This window comes from Galeopterus variegatus, unplaced genomic scaffold (assembly GCF_000696425.1).
Source record: "Galeopterus variegatus unplaced genomic scaffold, G_variegatus-3.0.2 Scaffold4604, whole genome shotgun sequence".
NCBI lineage: Eukaryota > Metazoa > Chordata > Mammalia > Dermoptera > Cynocephalidae > Galeopterus > Galeopterus variegatus.
The window spans coordinates 43,740-67,536 of NW_007730715.1; the positions used below are offsets into that span (position 1 = coordinate 43,740).

The 23,797-nt window shown below is 39.5% G+C and overlaps 1 protein-coding gene across 1 annotated transcript in view; it reads left to right on the top strand.

The window, feature by feature from the left end:
- FUNDC2 (FUN14 domain containing 2) overlaps window positions 1-20,651 on the top strand; it is a 26,090-nt gene extending 5,439 nt beyond the window's left edge. Inside the window, exons 4-7 of the mRNA XM_008587946.1 lie at window positions 719-857; window positions 10,105-10,180; window positions 14,051-14,182; window positions 16,876-20,651. Coding sequence (XP_008586168.1) covers window positions 719-857; window positions 10,105-10,180; window positions 14,051-14,182; window positions 16,876-16,953 — 425 coding nt within the window. The 3' untranslated portion in view covers window positions 16,954-20,651. The remainder of the gene's footprint in view (window positions 1-718; window positions 858-10,104; window positions 10,181-14,050; window positions 14,183-16,875) is intronic.
- The last annotated feature ends 3,146 nt before the right edge of the window (window positions 20,652-23,797 follow it).

The following is a 23,797-nucleotide window of genomic DNA, read 5'->3' on the forward strand; positions in this document are numbered from 1 at the left end:
GGGCCCAAAAAAAAAAAACAAAAAAAAAAAAAAAAAAAAAATCTCTTAATCTATTAGCACAGCCATTATGGAAAACAGTATGGATGTTTCTCAAACAACTACAGATAGAACTACCATAAGATCCAGCAGTCCCACTACTGGGTAAATATCCAAAGGAATGGAAATCATGTCGAAGGGACACCTGCACTCCCATGTTCATTGCAGCTGTATTTACAATAGCCAAGTTATGGAACCAACCTAAGTGTCCATCAACAGACGACTGGATAAGGAAACTGTCGTGTATATATATACACAGTGGAATACTACTCAGCCATAAAAAGAATGAAATTCTGCCATTTGCAGTAACGTGAATGAGTCTGGAGTAAGTTATGTTAAGTGAAGTAAGCCAGACAAGGAAAGAGAAATACCACATGTCCTCACTCACAACTGGGTCCTAAGAAACAAAGAAAGAAAGACCACAACAATACATTGAACTTACAGAAGGAGAGAACAAACTTGAGGATACTAGTGATGGGGGGGAAGGTGGTAGGGGGTTTTGGGGAGTGATAGGTCGGGTAAAAGGTGTGAAGAAAAATCGTGATTTGTAATAATGAATATGCTAATAATAAGTAATAAAAATTAAAAAACAAAATAAAACAAATCTCTTAATCTAGTTAGGAAAGGTAGTGATTTATTATAAAAGTAAATGTTTTCTTAGTTAATATCTTAATTCTTGTAGGAAATTTTGAGTCGCTGGACCTTGCAGAATTTGCTAAAAAGCAGCCATGGTGGCGCAAGCTGTTTGGGCAGGAATCTGGACCATCGGCTGAGAAGTATAGCGTGGCAACCCAGCTGTTAATTGGAGGTGTCACTGGATGGTAAGTAATGTGGAAGATGTCTCATGTCTTTTGTGCATTATGTGGTATTGCGATTGTAGGAACCATGTGCTTTAACCGATGGAAACACATTTACTTTTGTGAAATTGGTCACATAATATGTAGCATTTATCTAAACCTCATGTTAAAGTATTTAATGGTTACACATAGTATTTACTACATGTGAGGTACTGTTTTAAGTATTTATATAGATACCTCGTTTCCTTCTCACGGTTCTGAAATTGGAACTGTTATTATCTATCCTCATTTCATAGAAGCTGAGGCTCAGAAAGGTTAACTTTCCAAGGTCACATAGCTAGTAAATGGTGGAATAGGAGCTACTTGTTAGCTCTGTCAGATGACAACTTAATGTGACACAGCTTATGGTTGTAATAAATTTTTTAAATGTTAATAGTAAATGTAATAAGTGAACATTGAATCTATCAGTCTCATAAACTCTACATTTGAAATTTTTTTCGCACAATAGAACACAAATATAGAACAGTACATATAAGTGTCCATTTTAAAGAACACTCATAGGGTGAACACGTATGTAACCATCACTCAGGTTAAAAAGATGACTAGTACCCTAGAAACTCATGAGGTCACTAAGCAGTTAGTTCCTTGGGTTTTTTTTTAGTTTCAGCACTGATTCCATCACAAAATGATATACTGCAGTTTACCTGGTTTCGAGCTTTAGATAAATGCAATCAGTATATATTCTTTTGACTCTTACTTTTTTTTCCCTCAACCTGATGTTTTCTATATCCAGCCATGTTGTGTGTAGTTGTACTTTCTTCATTTTCATTTGTATCTAGAATTCCATTGTATGAATATACCACAGTAGATTTATGTAGTTGAAGACTGACATTTGAATTATTTCAATTTTTGGATAATACAAACAATGATTATAGGAACACTCTTACAGAAAGTTCCCAGTATATATGTGCGCACATTTCTGTAGGGTGTGTACCTAGAATTGCTAGGTCAGCTTCACTAGATAATGCCAAACCACTTTCCAGGAGTAGTTGTAACAGTTTACATTCCCAGCAAGAAGGGTTGAGTATTAGAATACTGCATTCACTCTGCATTCTTGCCAGTGCTTGATATTGCTGGACGTTAGATTTTTGCCAGTCTGGTAGTGAGGTAGTGGTATCTCATCGTGGTTTTCATTTACATTTCCCTGAGTAAGGGTAAAATTGAACAACTTTTACGTATGTTTGTTGACTGGATTTCCTCTTTGATTAAGTTCCATTCTGATTTTTTTCTGTGAAGTTGTCGCTTTTTATCTTACTGAATTTTAAGAGTTCTTTATCAGTCCTTTGCTGGTTGTATATATCACAGATGTTTTCACTCATTCTGCATTCTCTGGTTACCTTTTCATTCACTTTATTGTATCTTTTGATGAGCTGAAGATCTGATTTTTAATATAGTCAATTTTATCAATCTTTATCTTAATGTTTAGTGATTTTTGTGTCTTGTTTAAGTAATCTTTGCCTGCCCCATATTTCAGAACTTTTATTGTTGCACGTTTCACATTTAGATTTATAATCCACCTGGAATTGTTTTTGTTTAGTGTGTGGTAGATTCCTCTTTTTTTCCCCCATGTGGAGTGCCCAGTTGTCTCAGCTTAATTTATTACAGAAGCGCTCCTTTCCCCACTACCGTACTGTGTGTATGTGCGTGCATTTGTGTGTACCTGTGTGTCTGCCATCTTGTTCTGCAGGAACTTTTTGGCTATTCTCTTTATTTCTTATTTTAACAGTTTAATAAATAAACTGGGATATCATAAGCTGCACATATTTAAAGTATACAGTTTGATAAGTTTTAATGTATACACACCCATGAAACCATCACCACAATCAAGATAATGAACATTATCTCACTCTAGAAGTTTCTTTGGACCTCTTTGTAATCCCACCCGCCCTCCGTTTCTTGCCCCCCCCACCACTAATCTGCTTTCTGTCACTGTAGGTTACTTTGCATTTTCAAGAATCTTTTATAAATGGAATTATATAGTATGTATTCTTTTTGTCTGGCTTCTTTCACTCAACATAATAATTTTAAGATTCATGTGTGCTTTTTTGTGTATCAATAGTTCATTCCTTTTTATTGCTTAGATGGATGTGCCACAATGTGTTTATCTATTCACCTTTGATGGACATTTGGGGTGTTTCCACTTTTTGGCTATTACAAATAAAGCTACTATGAACATTTGTGTACAAGTATTTGTATGAATATATGCTTTTATTTCTTTTGGGCAAATATTAGGAATAGTACGGCCGGGTCATACAGTAAGTGAATGTTTTAACTGTTCAAGTACCTGCCACTTTTTTAAAGTGCATGTACCATCTTACATCTTCAACAAGAATATATGAGGGTTCCAGCTTCTTCACATCCTCACTAACACTTGGTTTTGTCTTTTTATCACAACCATCCTAGTGGGTGTGAAGTGGTATCTCACTGTGGTTTTAATTTACATTTTCCTAATGGCTGATGATGATGAGCATTTTCATGGGCTTATTTTTGCCATCCATATCTTTGGTTACTTGTCTGTTCATGTCTTTTCCCCCACATCGTATGTAAGGTGTATCCCTAAGTATTTCATATTTTTGGTGCTATTGAAAATGCTATTACTTTAAAAATTTTAATTTCCTGTTGTCCGTTGCTTGTGTACAGAAATACAGTTGCTTTTTGCATATTCATCCTGTGTAGTGCAGTCTAAGGTCACCTATTAGCTTGCAGAGTTTGGGGGTCCCCAAGACCACCCTCATGTTTGATAATTCTCTAGATGGATTCACAGAACTCAGAGCTATTCTACTCAGGGTTATGATTTTGTACAACAAAAGGATATAGATTAAGATCAGCCAAAGGAAGAGGACCTGGGACAGAATCCAGGGGAGTTCCATGCATGGAACTTCCAGTTATACTCTCCCCATGTAATCTTTATATGTAAAGGAGGTTTCTTGCAGGCAGCATATAGGTGGGTGTAACTTTTCGAAATTCAATTTGGCAATCTCTTCCTTTTAATTAGCGTGCTTAGACTATTTACATTTAAATTTTAAATTTTTTTTGATTGACAAGTAAAACTTGTATATATTTGTGGTGTACAACATGATGTTTTGATACATATATGTATTGTGGCTTAACACTTAAAATCTAGTTTCTTAGCAATTTTCAAATATACAATATATTACTAACTGTGGTCACTATGGTGTACAGTAGATCTCTTGAGCTTATTTCTCCTGTCTAACTGAAATTTTGTGTCTTTGACCAACATCTCCCCAATTTCCCCATATCCCAGCCTCTGGTAACCACATTTTTACTTTCTGTTTCTGCGAGTTTGACTTTTTTACACTCTACATCTAAGTGAGATTATGTGGTATTTGTTTTTCTGTGCCTGGCTTATTTCATTTAACATACTGACCTCCAGGTTCATCCATGTTGTGACAAATCATGAGACTTCCTTCTTTTTTAAGGCTGAATAGTATTCCATTGCAGATATATGCCACATTTTCTTTATTTATTCATCTATTGATGGACACTTAGGTTGTTGCTGTATCTTGGCTCTTGTGAATAGTTGCAATTAACATGACATCTCTTTGACATACTGATTTGTGTTGTTTGGGTATATACCCAATAGTGGGATTGCTGGATCGAATGGTAGTTCTATTTTTAATTTTTTGAGGAACCTCCATACTGTTTTCCGTAATGGCTGAACCAATTTACAATCCCATCAACAGGGTGCAAGGGTTTCTTTTTCTCCACATCCTCACCAACAGTTATCTTCCATCTTTTTGAATAGCCTTTCTAAGAGGTGTGAGGTGATATCTCATGGTTTTAATTTTCATTTCTCTGATGATTAGTGATATTTGAGTATTTTTTCATATTCCTGTTGGCCATTTGTATGTCTTCTTTTTAGAAGTATCTGTTCAGGTCTTCTGCCCATTTTTTAAACAGTTTATTTTCTTACTGTTGAGTTGCGTGAGTTCCTTATATATTTTTGATATTAACTTCTTATCAGATAAATGGCTTGCAATTATTTTTTCCCATTCTACAGGTTGTTTCTTCACTCCGTTGATTGTTTCCTTTGCTGTTCAGAAGCTTTTTAGTTTGATGTGGCCCCATTTGTCTATTTTTGTTTTCTTTGCTTTTGATTTTTCCATAAAAACCTTCGCACAGACCAATGTCATGGACGCTTCTCCCCTTTGTTTTCTTCTAGTAATTTTACAGTTTCAAGTCTTATTATAAGTCTTTAGTGTGTTTTGAGTTGATTTTTGTATATGGTGTGAGATGAGGATCTAATTTCATTCTTCTGCATGTGGATATCCAGTTTTCTCAACACCATTTATGGAAGACACTGCCCTTTCTCCATTGTGTGTTCTTGGCATCTTCGTTGAAAATCAACTGACTGTAAATGCGTGGATTTATTTCTGTGCTCTCTATTCGGTTTCACTGGTCATGTGTCTGTTTTTATGTCAGTACCATGATGTTTTGGTTACTATACCTTTATAGTATATTTTGAAATCAGGAAGTGTGATGCTTCCAGCTTTGTTCTTTTTGCCTAAGATTGCTTTGGCTCTTTGGGGTCTTTTGTAGCTCTATATGAATTTTAGGATTGTTTTTTCTTTTTTTTTGGTCTTTTGTCTTTTTCCGTGTCCGGCAACTGATTGCAACCCTCAGTGTTGCCCCCGTACCGGACCGGAGACCGGCAATGGGATCGCAACCCTCGGTGTTGCTCCCGCGCCCCGCTCAGCCAGTGAGCGGGAACCGGTCTGTATGTGGGATCTGAACCCTCGGGCGGGAGCACCGCCGCACTTCCCAAGCGGCGCACTATCCAGTGCGCCACCTGGCCGGCCCTAGGATTGTTTTTTCTATTTCTGTGAAAATGTCGCCATTGGGATTTTGTTGTATTGCATTGAATCTGTAGATTACTGTTGTTAGTATGGACATTTTAACAATATAAATTTTTTCAATTCATGAAGACGGGATATCTTTCCATTTACTCGTTTCTTCTTCAATTTCTTTAATTGATGTTTTATTGTTTTCAGTATACAGATCTTTCACTTTCTTGGTTAAATTTATTCCTAAGTAGCTATTATAAATGGGATGCTTGTTTTTGTTATTATTGGGTTCAAATTTATCATCTTTGTATTCCATCTGTTCTTCACTTAGCATAGAGCTTTTGAGGTTTATCCATGTTATAGTGTGTATCAGCACTACATTCCTTTTTATAGCAGAATAGTATACCTGTGTATGTATATACCACAATTGGTTCATCCTTTCATTCATTAGTGGACATTTGGGTTGTTTCCACCTTTGGATATTGTGAACAATGATGCTATGAACATTTTTGTTCAAAACAAGAATTTGAGTAAAAGATCTGTTTTTAGGTCTTTTTTGGTATAGATCCAGGAATGGAATTGCCGAGTCAGATGATAATTCTATCTTTACCTTTTTGGGAAATCAGTTGTTTTCCACAGTGACTGAACCAATTTACATTCCCACCAGCAATGTATGAGGGTTCCAGTTTCTCCATATCTTGCTAGCACTTATTTTCCATTTTTTAAAGGCCATCCTAATGGGTGTGAAGTGTATGTCATTGTGGTTTTGATTTGTATTTCCCTAATGTGCTTGTTGGCAACTTGTATATCTTCTTTGGAGAAACGTCAATTTGAATCTTTGCCCTTTTTTTAATTGGGTTGCTTGTCTTTTTGTTGTTGAGTTGTAAGAGTTCTTTATGTGTTCTGGATACTAGACCCTTACCAGACATATGATTTATAAGTATTTTCTCTTATTCTTTAAGTTGCCTTTTCACTTTCTTGATGCACGGAAGTTTTTAATTTTGATGAAGTCCAATTTATTTCTTTTGTTGCTGTAACTCTTTATTGTGTAATTCTTACTACTTTTGCATTAAATATTGAATTCTTATAGTTTTTAATAAGAAGAAAGAAGCCTTTCATATTTGCCCGCATAATTTTCGTTCTTGTTCTTCATGCCTTTTGTGTGGGTTTAGATTTCCATCTGGTATCATTTTCTTGTGCCTGAAAGACTTCCTTTGCCATTCCTTGTACTGTAGGTTTGCTAGGGATGATTTTTTCAGCTTTTGTATGTCTGAGAAAGGCCTTTATTTCATCTTTTTCTTTGAAATATTTTCACTGGGTATAGAATTCTAGATTGACAAAGTTAGGGTTTTTTGTTTGTTTGTTTTGGGACTTTTTTTCCAGTACATTAAAAATGTTATTCTCTTGTCTTTGGGCTTGTGTTATTTTCTGTGAGAAATGTGCTATCTCTAAAGTTTATTTGTCTATACCTGATATCTTTTTTACCCCCTTTTAGTCTCCTTTTAAGATTTTGTCTTTACCTTTGTTATAAGCAGTTTGATTATGTTGTACCTTGGTATAGTTTTCTTTGTTTCTTCTACTTGAGTGTTCATTGAGCTTTTTGGATCTGTGGATTTACAGTTTTCATCAAATTTTGGAATATTTTTGTCATATTTCTTTAAATATATTTTTTTGCCCTCCTTCAGTGATTCTAATTACACATGTATTAGGCTGCTTGAAGTTTTCCCACAATTCACTAATGCTGTGTTTATTTTTTTAAACTTTTTATTTTCAGATAATAGTTCTTAGAAATAATCCAGAGAGATCCCTTATACCTTTCTCCCAATTTCCCCCAATGGTAACATTTTACATAACTATAGTTCAGTATCTCTACCATTTTCATTTTTTTTGAGTCTTTTTTCTGTTTCATTTTTGATCGTTTTTATTGCTGTGTCATGATGTTCAGTAATCTTTTCTACAGCATCTAAACTGCTGTGTTTTTTCATCTTAGACATTGTAGTTTTCATATGTAGAAGTTTTTATTTGCAGCCTTTTAAAATATCTTCCTTGCCCCTACTTATTATGTGGAATCTTTCCTCTAGCTTCTTGAACATATAGAATATAACTATTGAAAGGAAAATCCCCCGGCCGAGCACAAAGGAACACACCAGGAGACAGGGACTCAACCAAAGTGTATTAGGCAGGCAAAGTGAGCAAGCTGGCCGCCCTCTTGACAGTGGGAGCAGCGGCTGGGAGAGTCGGGTGGGCCTTTTATATCCAGTCAGGCTGAGCTGGACTCTTCCTATTGGCTAAGAAGGAAGGGGAGGGAGTGGGGTTTAAGCTGAGTTGGGATTTTTCTATAGGTGGAGAAATTTGTGTGCGCGGGAAGGGGATGTGCTGGTGAGGAAGAACGGGGAGAGGGTTTTTTTGTAATTCTCAGAAAACATGCTGTTCTAGGGACCTGAAAGTCTCCGCAGCCATTTTGGGTGTTCCTCCTGTCCACCCGCCGCCATCTTAGACATCAGCTAAACCATAATTGCCTAACAATTATAATAACTTTGAATGGTTTTATCTACTAATGCTATCATCTATGGCATTTTCAGGTTTCTTTCAATTGATTTACTTCTTCATCATTAGGATTATATTTTCCTGCTTACACACCTGGTAGTTTATAATTAGGTGACAAATGTGAATTTTACCTTATTAGGTGCTAGCTATCTTTGTTATTCGTATAAACATGCTTGATTCTTGTTCTGGGATGCAGTTGCTTGGAAAGCATTTGATATTTTGTGGTCTTGCTTTAAGCTTTGTTAAGTGTGTATGTTTGTGTTTTAAAAAGACAAAAAAAACCCAGGTATTGTGAACAATGCAACAGTTTTTGTAATAGCAAAAATTGGTAACCATTCTAAATATGTATCAGTCACTCTCATTAACTATAGTAAGTCTGAACAGTGGAATATTCTTGAGCTATAAATATTCCACACTTCTGTGGACTGATGTGGAAAGATATTGAAGATGTTAATGAGAACAGCAACGTGCAGACATCCACATTTGCAGTTTTTTTAAACTACGTATGAAATACCCTACTACTCTATGGAATTAATTTTAAAGGGACTGAAAAAAATTATTAGAGTTTTATGTACACTTTTTTCCCTTCAAATTTCTTTATTTCTATGGAGGAGGATAAAAGTCTTTATCCATGACTTTCAGTTTTTGAAAAAAAGATGGGAGAAATAAGGGCTAAGTAATGATTCTGTTGGTTGTATTTATCATTGATTAAAAAATCTTATTTGAAAAATGTCAGTTACCGGCTTTATGTAAGGGACTTAGTGCCAGTACATACAAGGTACAGGGAATTCAACTTCAGCTTATGATAGGATTTAAGAATTACATGGGTCCTTATCATTTATTTGCTGGTCCTACCAGCCTTCCAGTTTTGGAGTCCCTTTCCAGATGTACCTGACATGTAGTTTTTGTTTAAGAAAAAATTTAAAATCCTTCTGAGGTCCTCCGTGCACTGTTGTATTTGTAGTTCTTTCTCCTACAGAGCTGAAATGTATTAAGGGCACAGTACTAGAAAATGAGGGCAGAGAGGTAATGGGAGACTAGAAGTTAAGTGTAAGGCTTTACGGGCTATCATCAGGGCTTTAACTTTTTATCTCCTAGTTAGAAGGGAAGCAACTGGAAAGTTATGAGCAGAAGTGTGACCTGATCTTACGTTTTTAGAGCAGGGGTCAACAAAGTTTTTCTATAAAGAGCAATACGGTGACGGTTTTAGGCTTTGTGGATCACAGAGTCTTTGTTGCAACTACTCAATTCTTCCACTGTAGTATGAAAGCAACTGTAGACCATATGTAAACGAGTTGGTATGTCTGTGTTCCTGTAAAACTTGGTTTACAGAAAGAGACAGTCGGCTGGATTTGGCTCCCAGGGTGTGGTTTGCTGACCCCTGTTTTAGAAGGAATGTATGGGATACTATGTTAAGAATAAATTCTAGGGGGCAAAAGTGGAGGAAAAGAGACTAGGTGAGAAGCTGTAACGATAATCAGAGGTAATGGCATAAACTGGAGCAGATATCATTTAAAGCCATGGAACTAGATGAGAACATCTGGCAAGTGAGTATGCAGAGCAGAGAGGTCCTAGGACTGAGCCTTGGAGCAATCTAACATGTAGAGGTCAGGAAGATGAGAAATCAGCAAAAAAAGACTGAGAAGAAATGACTAGTATATGAGGAAAACCAAAAGAGAATGATATTCTACAGCAAAAAGATTGTAAGAAGGTGAAAATACAATAGCAGAAAAATAATCTGATTAAAAAATGGGCAAAGAACCTGAACAGACATTTTTCTTGGTCTGTATCATCTCAAGGTAAGTAGGATACAAACTGTCAGAAATGCAACTTGTCTGATGTTGGTTTCGTTTTTGTAGGTGCACGGGTTTCATATTCCAGAAAGTTGGAAAGTTGGCTGCAACAGCTGTAGGAGGTGGATTCTTTCTCCTTCAGGTCTGTATGTGAATGTTCCTAGGTGTTTGGAAATTTCCACCTGTCCATGAAGGGCTGTGGTGTGGGGAGTTGTAATGTAGTCCTGGCTGTGTTACACTAGGTAGACTTTGCACTTGTTTTCATGTACTATTTTAAATGCTAGTGATAGTTTTAGTCAAAATTTTTGTCGATTACCGGTCACGTTTTATTTCCTCATTTATAACACGGTGACAGAAGTACATATTCCTTATTATAGCCCCCTTCATTTGGTTTTGAAGACCAACTGAAATATTAAGCAAATACGATTTGAAAAATACAAAGTGTGAGGCAAGTGCCCTGTGATATGATTTAGTCTCATACGCTAATATCATATCGTATCACAGGGCACTTGCCTCACAGCATAGGGGACATTGAGCATTTGATGAGAAATGAGGGCTAAATGACAGTACAGTCAGATGTCCTCTGATATCTCTTTGGGCCATAGTTTATTTCGGAACCAGTACATGCTGGTTCTCTGAGGCTGCTCTAGGAGGGACTAACAAGCAAGGCTTGAAAAAGAAAAAGGGAGTCATTTCTCCAAAAACAAAACAAAACTGACATTTCATTGCATTGGGCACATGTTCCTTAGCTCTATAACATTGGTGTTCAAACCTGGCTGCACACTGGAATTGCCCGCGAGTTTAAAAACACGCTGGTGCCTGCCGCCCTGGCCTCTGAGTCTGGCTTCCTGGGTGGTGAGCGCGGACTCGCGTGGGAACGTGGACATCTCCCAAGGTACTTCTGCTGTGCTCCTGCGGGCACTGCAGTTTGTTGAATCGTGCCAGTCTCTGAATTCACAGCCCTGCTTCTCTGGCCGCAGCTGGCACCCCATTTGGGTAGTAGAAGTTCTGCATTGGCACCACAGTTGAAGGGAGCTTTTCACACAGATCGAGTGAAAGTTCGATGTGCGGAGGGAGGGGGCTGCCAACTGGCCAGTGCTGGGCTGAGTGCAGTGTTGCTGTGTAACAGATTGCCCCAAGCTTAATGGCTTCCCATAACTGTCATTTTGCTAGCTCTCCCACTTAACGTGGGTCAGGAGTGTGTGGAGGGCTGGGGTAGGCACTGCAGCTCAGGGCCTCGTGTGGTTACAGGCAGATCTAGTGGCTGGAGGCAGGTGAGCAGAGGGCTGGGCAGGACTGGGCTCGCTGGGCCTCTCTCTGTCTGTCTGTCCCCCGTCTCCATCCTCCTCCGTCCCTCTCCATAGTCTTGGAGCTTCTCCATGTGGTCTCTCAAACCACTGTGACCTCAGGACTCCCAAGCATGGTGCTCCACAAACATGGTAAAAAGCCGCACCTCCTTTTTTGCCCAAGCTTGGAAAGCCATGCAGCATCCCTCCCTGTGGGCTTGTTAGGGGCTGGCTTTGTTGCTGGACAGGTCAGGCTCCCTGTAGGGTGGAGCCTCCTCATGCCTCTCTCTCCTTCCTGTCGCCCGTTCAGGTGGAAGTGCAGTGACAGCTCTCTCCCTGTGATTTCTCCTACACCCAACCCCTAAACTGTGAATATCTTAATATCAATTTGACATGATTAATTTGTATGTGTCCTCTGTTTCTTTTTGGGGCCCTGACTGACAAGCAATTGGTATTGGAAATGTCTCCAGGAAAGACTCTCAAAATGGGATTCTGGTGTTGAATGGGTCTGATATACAAGGAGTGCAGGGACGCCTTCTTGCTAGGGGAGGTGGGACATAGGGAATCTGTGGCAACCACTCATGTTATTTGTCACCAGATGGGTGAGGGTAGGGGTCAAGCATGATGCTGGGAGATCAGGGGTTATATTTTGATGTAGAGATCCATTTTCCTTTTTTTTTAAAATACTCATAATTGTCCTAGAAGCATTTAGTGATTCTTCCTTTTCCCAATATTTGCAGTGTTGCCTCGGTTGTATATCAGAATCCATACACGTGTGGATCTGATTCTGGTTTCTGTGTTCCACCGGTCAACTTTCTATCTATCTTTATGGCAGTACTATGCTGTGACATTTGGTAAGGCTAGTTCCCCCACGTTATCCTTCAGTAGTGTTGTGGTTACTTTTGTACTTTTGCTTGTCCACTGAAATTTTAGATCAGGCTTGTCGGTTACTTTCAGTAATCCTGTTGAAATTTTTACTGAACTTGCATTGGAAGCATAAAGATAAATTGGAGAAGAATTAATATCTTTTATGATATTGAGTCACCTATCTGTGAATATGGACTTTCTCTCCATTTATTTAGGTCTTCTTTAATGTCTTTGAATACATTTATTATTTTTTCCTTATAGATCTTGTACATCAGTGATTCAGCTTTCTTTCTAGATCGCTTATAGCTTTAGTCACTCTTGTGAATGATTTAATTTTTAAAACTGCACGTTCTAAATCACGCTGGTGTGTTGAAATACAGTTGGTATTTTATATTGCTTTTCCAGACACTCACCTCATTAAGTCTCTTATAACTGATTTCTCTGGGATTCTTTTGGGTTTTTATTTATAAAATCATGCCATCTGTGAACAGGCATTTTTCCTTCAGTCTTTATGAATTTAATTGCTTTTTCTTACCACGCTGTAGATCATTTCCATCACTTCTTATGGCTTTCCAGCCAATGTTTGCAACCTTCTGGCACCAGTGTTCTGACTTCAATCACTATGGGGCAGCAACATGCATGGATAATGTTTCAGTGTCCTGAAAACTGGCATGTTATCCATTGCCTCTCAGTTCCACACTTAACTCCTTGAACCTGTTCTGCTCTAATGGACTGGACTCTAGCATTTCTCCTTTACAGCAAGAAGCATGATGTTAGCCTTTGTAAGTGGAGGGCACTAGAGGGACCTTGCAGGGTCTTTTTTTGTCAGAGCCCTCCAATAGGTGTTCCATACGTTCTGTCAGTTTAATAGCAGGATTCTACAGGAGAAACAGGATAGAGTGAATGAACCAGAACCTTCATTTTAGCATATAATTTCTAAGATTTAACTATGTTGCTGCTATAAGTAGTTTGTTCTTTCTAAAATTACTAAGTAATATTCTGTTGTGTAAACATGACACAATTTGCTTATTCGTTCACATATTGATGGACTTTAGGGTTATTTCCAGTTACTGACTATTATAAGTGAAGCTCCTATGACAAGAGCTGCAATTCCTGGTGTAGCATAACAGCATGTGCAGTTTCAGTGTTGGTAGATAATGCCATTAACTAAAGTAGGGACTAGAGGAAGAGCAACAACGCAGGAGGAGAGTAGAAGGGCGAGAGTTTGTTTTAGATATAAGCACGCATCACTTAAGGATGGGGAATAGGATCTGAGGACTGTGTCGTTAGGTGATTTTGTCGTTATGCAAACATCACAGAGTGTACTTACACAAACCTAGATGGTATAGAGCCTGCTACACACCTAGGTATATGGTATAGCTCATGGCTCCTGCATGAGTAATATGTTGCTCTATGACATTACCACGGCCATGACACCACTAGGTGATAGGAATTTTTCAGCACCATTATAATCTTACAGGACCACCGTCGTATATGCAGTCTGTCATTGACCAAAATGTCCTTATGTGGCACATGGCCGTATTTTGAGATATCCAGGATGTTATGACATACCAAAAACTTGGTGGAGAGAAGTGATACTGATGGGGGTTGGTGGGCAACAATCATTCTCTGCATTCCTTGGATGACACTAGTCCATCAGGAAGCTACATACTTGAATCAGTTTCACCCTGTTTCTGATTCCTTGATGAAATTGTTTTCACTGAGTTTTAGAACTGGATGGCAAATGTCTCTAAAAATGGAAAGTTAGAAGGGTTTTGACAGTTGAATTCATGATTTATCTTGACAAAAAGAAATAACAAGCCTGTGTTTCTCATTTCTTGTCATTGTTAAAACTGTAGCTTGCAAACCATACTGGATACATCAAAGTTGACTGGCAGCGAGTGGAGAAGGACATGAAGAAAGCCAAGGAGCAGCTGAAGATTCGCAACAGCAACCAGATATCTACCGAGGTCAAGAGCAAAGCTGAGGAGGTGAGACTTCTTTGGTTGATGTGCAGTGTGTGAAGGGTGCTGACGATTCTCTGTATACAAAAATGGGGTAGATATACCAATATCTTAGCGATGAAGAAGGCTTAAAGATTACAAAGAACTTGGAGTAATGAGAAAAAAGCTACGTTGCATAGCCTTAGTTGGAATGTCTTCACTTAGAGGCATTTGTTAAAGCTGGATAATTGAGGTTTTTGGTGACTTTTGTCAGTGAGTGACAGTGCAGAGTGATACAGATGATACTCATCCATGCACGTTTGTGGATCAGTTGTCCCTTTAACTACTTCTTGTGGGAATGGGGGCAGCACAGTGGGTTAGAAGGATGTACTGTCAATATGATTGCTTTGAGTCATATATTGTCTCCATGCGCGTGTATCTCTGAAACATCCATACTCTGCATGTTCTACACGTAACTAGTGGGAATGTCTAGCCCAGGGCTTGGCACACTTTTTCTGTAAAGGCCCAGATGGTAAATATTTTCAAGCTTGTGGGCCATAAGGTCTCTTACAGCTACTCAATTCCACTGTGTAGCGTAAAAACAGCATTGATGATATGTAAACAAGTGGGTGTGGCTGTGTCACAGTAAAACCTTATTTAAAAACAGGCAGCAGGCTAGATTTGGCCCAAGAGCGGTAGTTTGCTAACCCATGATGTAATGTATAAAACCAGGTGTTAAGTTATATTGGCTGGCACTGGAGGGACAGGAGAAGTCCACCCTTTTTAAAAGGATGTATTTTGCTACTTTTTAAAATTACTTTTACAATATGTCCAATGTCCCAAAGAATAAGTGCACTGTACTGGGGAGAAATAAACCAGGATCAGGGTATCAGGAAGGTGGCTGGCACCTTCTGTAACTTGGAGTAATGAGGTTCTGCCATTAGTTCTGTCCAGTTTCACAGGGAAAAGGGACAGATTGAATGCAGAGGAGGAAAAGTACCCTATATCTCCCTTAGGGTTCTCATGTACTGAGTGGCTTTTCACGCTAGGCACTGGGGACTTAGAGGTAAACTGAAACAGTCCTTGTCTTTGAGGCTGTCATGCTCTAGTAGCAGTGACAGCAAAAGGTTATATAATCAAATAGAATAGGTGGTAGTAGATGAGGTATTTAGGTTATACATAGCAACATACGATTATCTCCACTTCCTTCTGAAATATTTTTGAATGACACTAACAAAATAAAAAAAGGTTAAAGTTTCCAGGACCAAGAGAACAGGAGAGGAACACCAGTAGACAAGAGCTGTCAGCAAATTTTTGGAAGTTGGAAAGCAGATAGTTGAGTGGTAAATGTCTTAACAGAGTAGAAAAATACTGAACAGGCAACCCAGCATCACCAGGCATATGATGACAGTCTCTGCCTGGTGACAAGTGATTGGCCAAAGCTGGTGCCTTTACCCAGAGTGGGAAGGTGGCAACGCTGGGCATCTGCGGGGGTCCCAGGAGCTCAGATGGTTCCCTCCCTTCCCTCCCTCCTTCTGTACCTCCTTCTCAATCTCAAGGTTATGAAAGTTACACTTTTTTTCATTTTACTAAAATTCTGTTATTTGAACATTTATAAAACTAATAAATACATGATTGTAGAAAACTTTTTAAATAATACTGAAGTCTGCATAATAAAAACTATAAGGTTAGTGTTAGATTAGAACCAATTGTTGACTCACAGAGGGAGCTTGTTACAAACTAACCAAAAGATTTGGAATTGGTTCATTCCACAAGTGTTTGTGTTCCTGTTCATGGCCCCGCACTGGAAATGTAGTGGTCCAGGAGGGTTGGGGACAAGAGTGGAAGTGAGGCAGGAAGACACAGGCCTAAACGGGAGTGAGGGGACAGCGGACGGTTAGGACACTGTGGTCCAAGGAGGAAGGAGCAGGAGAGTAAAAATTGGGAGATGAAGTCACTGTACTTGTGTTCAAGAAATGACTAGGCCAAAAGGCTGGGTGTGCTGTTCATATGAACGCTTTCTAAGGTGGTGCTTACACGGGGGAGAAACAGGAAGTCTGAGCCCCTTACACAGTGCTCTCTGAAATGGGGACGCTGGGAGGTGGCTTGGTCAGGAGATTGACAGAGCATGGACCGAAGAGCCAGAAAGGGTGCCCGAGTGGAGTGTGCGCTCTGAGCCTCAGAGGAGCAGGAACTTTTACAGGAGGGCAGGAGGGAGATGGGAAGCTTTGGGGGTTTAAGAAAATGAGGATTTCACCTGCTAACATGTAGCGAAGTGTGAGAATGAGAATTCATAGCATATACTTGAGAGGAGGTTTCAGAGTGGGACAGATGAACAGATGGATGGAGAGATTTGCGGGTGAGACTTTAGAGAATAAGCAGCCTCCATTGGGGAGGGTAGGTGCCAAAGAGAACGGAAGGAGCAAAATTTGAGACAGTGAGAATTGCCTCTGCAACCAGTTTATTTAATGCAGCTTTACTCTTTCCCCGTAACTGTCCCCATGAGCTCTCTGCCACCGCCCTGATTCAAAGACCCACCACATCTCACCTCCTGATCTGCATCCTGCTTCCCATTGGGCTCCTGTAAGTCAGTTTTTACATGTAAGTCAGTTCATGGCTTCCATCGCCCTTTGGGTAAAGTACAAAACTGCTTAACAGGTGAGAGGATTGACACTGTTGAGATGACTCCTAATATTAACATCCTTAGCAAAATAACCCATTGAGCTGTCTTCTTTTCCCAGGTGGTGTCATTTGTGAAGAAGAATGTTCTAGTGACTGGGGGATTTTGCGGAGGCTTTCTGCTCGGCATGGCATCCTAAGGAGAATGACTTCACTTTGATTGTTCCCAGTTTTTCCCAACCAGCAGCCTGCATCATACGACATCAAGTCTCTCCTCCTCTTCCTCTTCTCCCGTGCCTTCCTCCCTGCTGTGGCCAGTCTGAATGGCTTCTATAGGCATCTGTTGGTACAAGTTAAAACAGCCCTACAACGAGCTTGATAGCGACGGAAGAGACAGTAGGCGTTAGCTCTCCTGCCAGCACACTCCCCACTTGGCCAATCTGTAGGTAGCAAGAATGTTCCTTTTCCCCCTACATGAGATGCTTATCAGAACGCATTGCAAGATGGCTCCCCGTGGAGGACGAGTTGGTCCTCGAAGGTTGTCCATACTGTTGGTTCGGAAAAGAAATAAGCACATACATGCCTCATCATGTGCTGCATGGGAAGGATCTGAATACATTTGCCATGAAGCATGAAAGGTTTTGGTATCTTGGCGTCTACTTTCTTTTTTAGTTGGTTTTAGATTACAGAAAGAGAGCTATTTATACCTGCTATAATTATCCCGACAAAAATAGCAGTAATAAGTACTATAATTGAAAAATCTAAATATGGGGTGAACATGTGCTAAAGGTATATGTTGTGCTGAACATATTATATTCGGTGGGAAGGTGTTTAGGGAAACCCTTGTTACAAATACATTGTTGGATGGTTAGACTTAGCAAATCATTTAGTGGCGTTAAGATTGTCCTGGAATGTTTTCCATCATACAGGATAATGCATCTCATGGCTGTTCCTAAAGGGTTTATTAATATTAAATCAAGTGATTTAGGTGGGAGAGGGGAGAAGCTCTTGGGTTTATTTCATAGAAAAGGTTTTAAGGTTTGAAAGGTTAATAAGTACTCTTCACCTCATGTCAAGACATCAGGGGTAGCAATAGCTCCTCTGTCCCAGTTCTACTCTTTCTTTATCCAATTAGTATGAAATATAATAACATTTAAATCAGAACGATAGTGATAGCAAATGTGATATAAATTATTTCCATCATCAGGTACCATCCGCTGTCTCTTGGTGACTCCAACTCTTAGAATTATTCTTTAAAATAAGTTTATATACAATTAGAATATCAGCTTCCAGAGAACAGGCTTCCGTCTTGTTCACCATTACACTCACAGGGCCTACCACTTAACAGGTGCTGCGTATTTGTGGAATATATGAGTAATGACTTCATAGAAAGAAAATACACTAGTAAAGGTTAGTTTTACTTGGATTCACTTTTAAACTTGCAAACGATCTCTTGAAATATCTGTGTGTTTCTAAGGCCATACGTTTAAAATGTTTGCCTTGTACCCTCGCAAGAATGATGTATTGAATTTGAAAATTGAAGCTACCAGTGAATGTGTGGAATTTTATAGAATTCATCTATTTCCATTTTCTCATTATACTACAGTAGTATTTAAGGCAACATACATTATTTTGCTTGCAATATGTATAAATCATCCCAAAGTCATTATGCTAAGAGCTTCTTTACTGTATATTTTTCTACAAGAACTTAAATTGTTTTTTGTTTTTTCACTTTTTATTATGGAAATTTTCAAACATATATAAAAATAGAGAATATTGTACAGTCACCCCCTATGTATCCATCACCCACCTACGACAATCATCAAACTATATAGCTATGCTTTTTTTTCAATTATTGTGAAACAAATACCAAAGTATCATTTTATATTTCTATATATCTCTCTAAAACATAAGAACTCTTTTTAAAAATCATACATACAATACTTTATCATATAAAAAATTAACATAATTCTTTAATATCAAATATCTGGCCAGTGTTCAAATTTTCCTTGTCTCTTAGGTGTTTTACATTTAGTTTGAATCAAAATTTATACAAAGTTCACACTGTATTTGGATGATCTGTCTCTTAAGTCTCAGTCTTATAGGTCCTCCCTCTACCTTCGCAGTATATTTATTGACGACATTGAGTCATCTGTTTCCTAGTTCCTTACATTCTGCTTCTGATGCCTGGGTCTCTGGGTTATGCCTTGTATGGTGATCATGTCTGCAGCCACTTAACTCTACCTATGTGACTTACCGACACCAGTGGAATGCTTACAGCAAAAGCTGACTGAAGTACCCTGTGCCCCTTTGGGTTGCATGTGGGGGACAGCGGCCACCCAATGCCTCTCCAGTGGGGTAAGGGTTGCTATTTGGTCCATCTCTTTTCCCTGTGATTATTAACAAGGGCAGCAAAGATTACAGGTTGGTCTAAACTTGCCTTGAGCAGGTGTAATAGATAATAGTCTGGCCTCAGACCCTATCCTGGTTGTCTGAAATAAAATTTATAGGCCCCTCCTGAAGTTTATTCCCAGCTGGCTGCTGCTGGGACTGTGAGTGGTGTGGTTGAGGTTACTATTGCAGGTTGGCTTCATCCTGCTACTATGAGAATGGCCTTGAGTTCTGCCCACAGAGTGGGGCTACCACAACCACTTGTGATTGTGCCAAGCTGGTGCTGAGACTGAACAATTGCATCGGTGCAGACCTTGGGTTTCAGTTTAGCTGAACCATCAGTGAAGTAGGCTCAGGCATTTAGAGGAACCTCTGAATCAAGCGAGACCCCATTGTGCCAGCAGCTTTGCTTCAGGTGATGAAGTGGGAGATAATGTTTCCCCCAAAAGAACAGCTGCCACCCTTCATGCAAAACTAAGATGATAGAAGGGTCTGCCAGCTGCACCCTTGAATGCACTATTTTCATTTGACTAGTTAGACCTGTTTAGCGAGGGATGCATTTCTCCAGTACCCAGAGTTGAATAACGTGCCGGGCCTCCATTTTAGTGGTGGTGGGGTTGAAGTTTTTCCTTGACTGACAGAGGGATTGAGCGTTGCCAATGTGTCCAGTCCTGAGAAACATGGCTTTGAATGTGCCTGGGGTTTTGGTGCCCCCTGCTGGCAGAGATGTAGTAACACTGTACTCGGGGCTTCTGACTTATCAACCAACTGGATGGCACCTGTATAGTGAAAGCCCATCGCCCCATGGCCTGTGCCCTTCCCCTCCTGCACCCTGCAGTGTCTGGACAGTGCCCCTGCATAGGGGCCCATTCCGTCCCATCTTTGGCCACTGCAACTCCACCCAGCATCCTCACCACTGGGCAAACCTTTGACCCAGCACCCCTTTCTTTTCAGGCGTCTGATCACTCTGTCTCGACAGGTGGACTCCCACGTTTTCAGTCTGTCCAAGGCCCTGTATCCTCATTGCTGACCCTGTTTGAGCTCAGGGTACCCCCTGCTTGAACAACCCCATTGTCATGAGTGTCATTGTCATTGTGATAACATCCTATCAGGACTCACCTTCTCCCACTCAGCCTCAGACTTTCATTAACAGGACAGTCGGGGGTCTTAACCCCACCACTTGGGTGAGAGCCATTGCTACTGGATCTGGGCAGTTACTGTTTCATGGATGTTGGCAGAAGACCAGACGTGATTCACGTTGGAGGACTGGATTCTACAAGAAATGAACTCTTACATAATTCTAGCTAACACGTGCTTAGGGTGGGTGCCTGTGGTTTTGAAAGGGAGAGTTACTGTGTAGTTAACTATTTTAAGAATGTCCTCTCCATCATCCTTTTGTTTGACATTTGCCAAAAAGATGGGCATAAGTAATGGTTGGGCTCTTATTTGAAGCCTCTACTTTTGTACAGTTTGAGAAAATATAATAAATCTCTGCTTGAAAAAATGATCTAGGGATGGATTTCAAATTTCTGGGTATCATCAATGTCTTTGTATGATCTCAGCTTCTTCTCTGAGGGAAGCTTGCTTATGGCCAGTTTTGGACTCTATAGGGAAATTAGGCTGCTGCCTTCTCAGCTTCCTCCACCAAATTATCAGTTTCATTTCCCTATCATGAAGTCCAGTGTGATTTTTGGGAAATCACGTCCAGAACTAAAACAGATTTTCTGCCCAATTAATCACTTACACAACATTAATGTGATCTCTTGGAGAATTGGGCAGAAAATCTATTTTAGTTCGGGACCTGATTGCCCAAAAAATATGGTATGGCTTACATCTGTGATGCTTTTATACTTAAGGGATAATGAATTTTAAGAACACTATTTTTCTAAAGAAAACTGACAGTGTTGCACTTTTTCACATTTTTATAAAGTGGAAAATCAGCTTATTGACTTGCCAAAACTGTCTACCTCCCTTTTGGAATTTTAAAATGGTAAGAAATTACTGAAAGCAGTGGTTCCATCCTTGCTGGTGCATGGGAATTGCCTGTGGAATTTTAAAAACTACTGAAACCCGGTCCCGTCCTAGAGATTCTGATTTCTCAGGTCTGCAGTGCTATTGGGCAGCCTGAGGTTTTAAAATATCTCAGATGTTTCTAACAAGCAGCCAACATTGAGAACCACTGTAGTACAGATTTGGAAGCTGTGCTAATAAAACTATAGTTCTGCTATTAACAAGTGACTACTTAACAGGACTTTAAAGCCTTTTAAATTAAGTCCCATACGACTTCAGATGCCGTCTGGATACTGAACACAGTGTAATATTACATGTTATTAAACGTTTTAGGAATTGTGTGGAGTGGATGCAAGGGATTTGTAGCACTGTGACAGAATGGAGCCAAAGTATCACCCACAAATGACTTATCCATTACAAAAGGGGAAAACTACCTTTCCAGCTAAGAGGTCTGTTAGTCATCAGCCAAGTGATTAAACTTGGCATCACTGACAGCCAACTTAGAGGCTTTTTGTTTCTAAAAGAGGGGATGAGGGGCCGGCCTGGTGGCGCACTGCTACAGTGCGCCGCTTGGGAGTGCGGTGGCGCTCCTGCCGAGGGTTCGGATCCCACATACAGACCGGCCGCTCACTGGCTGAGCGAGGTGCGCACCGAGGGTTGCGATCCCGTTGCCAGTCCCGGTCCGGTACGGGCGCGACACTGAGGGTTGCGATCCGTTGCCGGTCACGAAAAAAGACAAAAAGGAAAAAAAATAAAAGGGGATGAGATCATAGTTCTCACCTTCCTAGAGTTCTTTCCCGAAGACAGATTTAGTGTTAATCTCGGTCTCTAACTCATAAAAAGCACTCAGTAAATGTTAAGCCTTCTCTGATGGCTATTTTGTTTTTCTGCATGTCATAATAACAGCTAAGGAGAATACAACTTAAATCAAAGTCTTCCAATAGATCTGTTGGCTCAAACTGAAGCAGGACAGCTTAAGGAAGGAAAAATTGATTCAAAGCTTTTGAAAGTCTAAATGAAAAAGCACACCTTGGAATTTTTTTATACCTAAATTTTATATGTGAGGCTAAGGTATTCTTAGGAAAAAAATTAAAAGTCTTAAACTTGAGTAGTTCATTTAATAAAAATAATTTTGTAATAAAACACAGAAAAGCAATCTATATGATCCTGTAGTGATTCCTACCATAAATCCTAGCGCCACTATTGATAATTGTAAATATTTAGATTTGTAGATGATGTAAAATGTTTCACTGTTTTACTATTAACACAAGAGTTCATTTAAAGTGATTTCGTGGGAATTTAGCAATGTTACTGTGGTTTGTGGACCAAACTTTATTTTTAAGGCAGCATTTCTCCACATCTCTCTGGAGAACATTCTCTCTGGAGAACTTTGGCAAAGATTGCATACAATAGTCCTTTCTGAAGAATCATAATTACATTAGTATAAGACAAGTTCTGAAGTCTGACAGGAAAGAAATCTGTTCACTTGTGTCTAACCTAGCATTCCCCAAACTTATCTGACCACAGAAGCCTTATTTTTCCTATCGCAATTTTTTTTTATTGTTTATGAATATTCCTGAGATACAGAGCTGATTGTCACCCCTTGTGCCCAAGATGTGAAGGCCAGATTAGCTAAGACATGGAACCCGCCTAAATGTCCATCGATGGATGATTGGATAAGGAGACTGTGGTATATATACACCATGGAATCCTACTCTGCCATAAAAAAGAATGAAATTGTCCCATTTACAACAACATGGATGAGCCTGGAGAAACTTATGTTGACTGAGATAAGCAAAGCAGAGAGACAAATACCGCATGTGCTCACTCATAAGTGGGAGCTAAGAGAAAGAAGGAAGGAGAGAAAGACCACAGTGGTGCGTTGGACTTACAGAGGGAACAATTCTTAAAACCACTTTGGGAAATGCTTTCAAGAAAACAGTTGGCCTCAAATAATAGTGTTTGAACATCAGAGATCTATGAGAATTTGTTCCTGCTTTTACTCTGAAAGTCATTTTTCTTTTTGGTGGGAGAGGCAATGGTGGATCTAGCACGTGTTTGAGGAAAGCAAATGGCTTGTTGGATACTGCCTCCCCCTACTCCATAAAGTGACAGCTGTCAACAGGCATTCTTCAGCAGCCTGTATTAATGTTGTCCAGATCCACTGTGATAGGTTCTGATTATAAGGATATAAAGAATAGATAAACCACCTAAGAATTTTAACTGTTGCTGCCTGCCTGACTTCCAATGGAATTTTTTTCTTCGGTTCCTTCGTGATAAATTAGGGATCATTAAACATCACAATCATTTCTATGCCTTTACTATCACTGATTGGACAAATATTAAGCACCTCTTTCTGGTTATGCACTGCGGTGGAGATGCAAAAGCAGACAAAAATACTCTCAGTGGCATCTGGATAGACACTTCGCTGTGTTACTGGAAGTACAACAGCCATCGAATTAGGTTAAAAGAACCTTTGAATTTAGCATGTAATCTATGAAAGGCATCACAATCGTGAGGCTGTAGGGGTGAGTCCTTTCACCCAACATACCTCATATGACTTAAATTCTATAAATGGCACTAGTTGTCTGAGCTCAAATGCTAAAGAGAATTTACTAATACCTATATATCCAATAGCCTTAA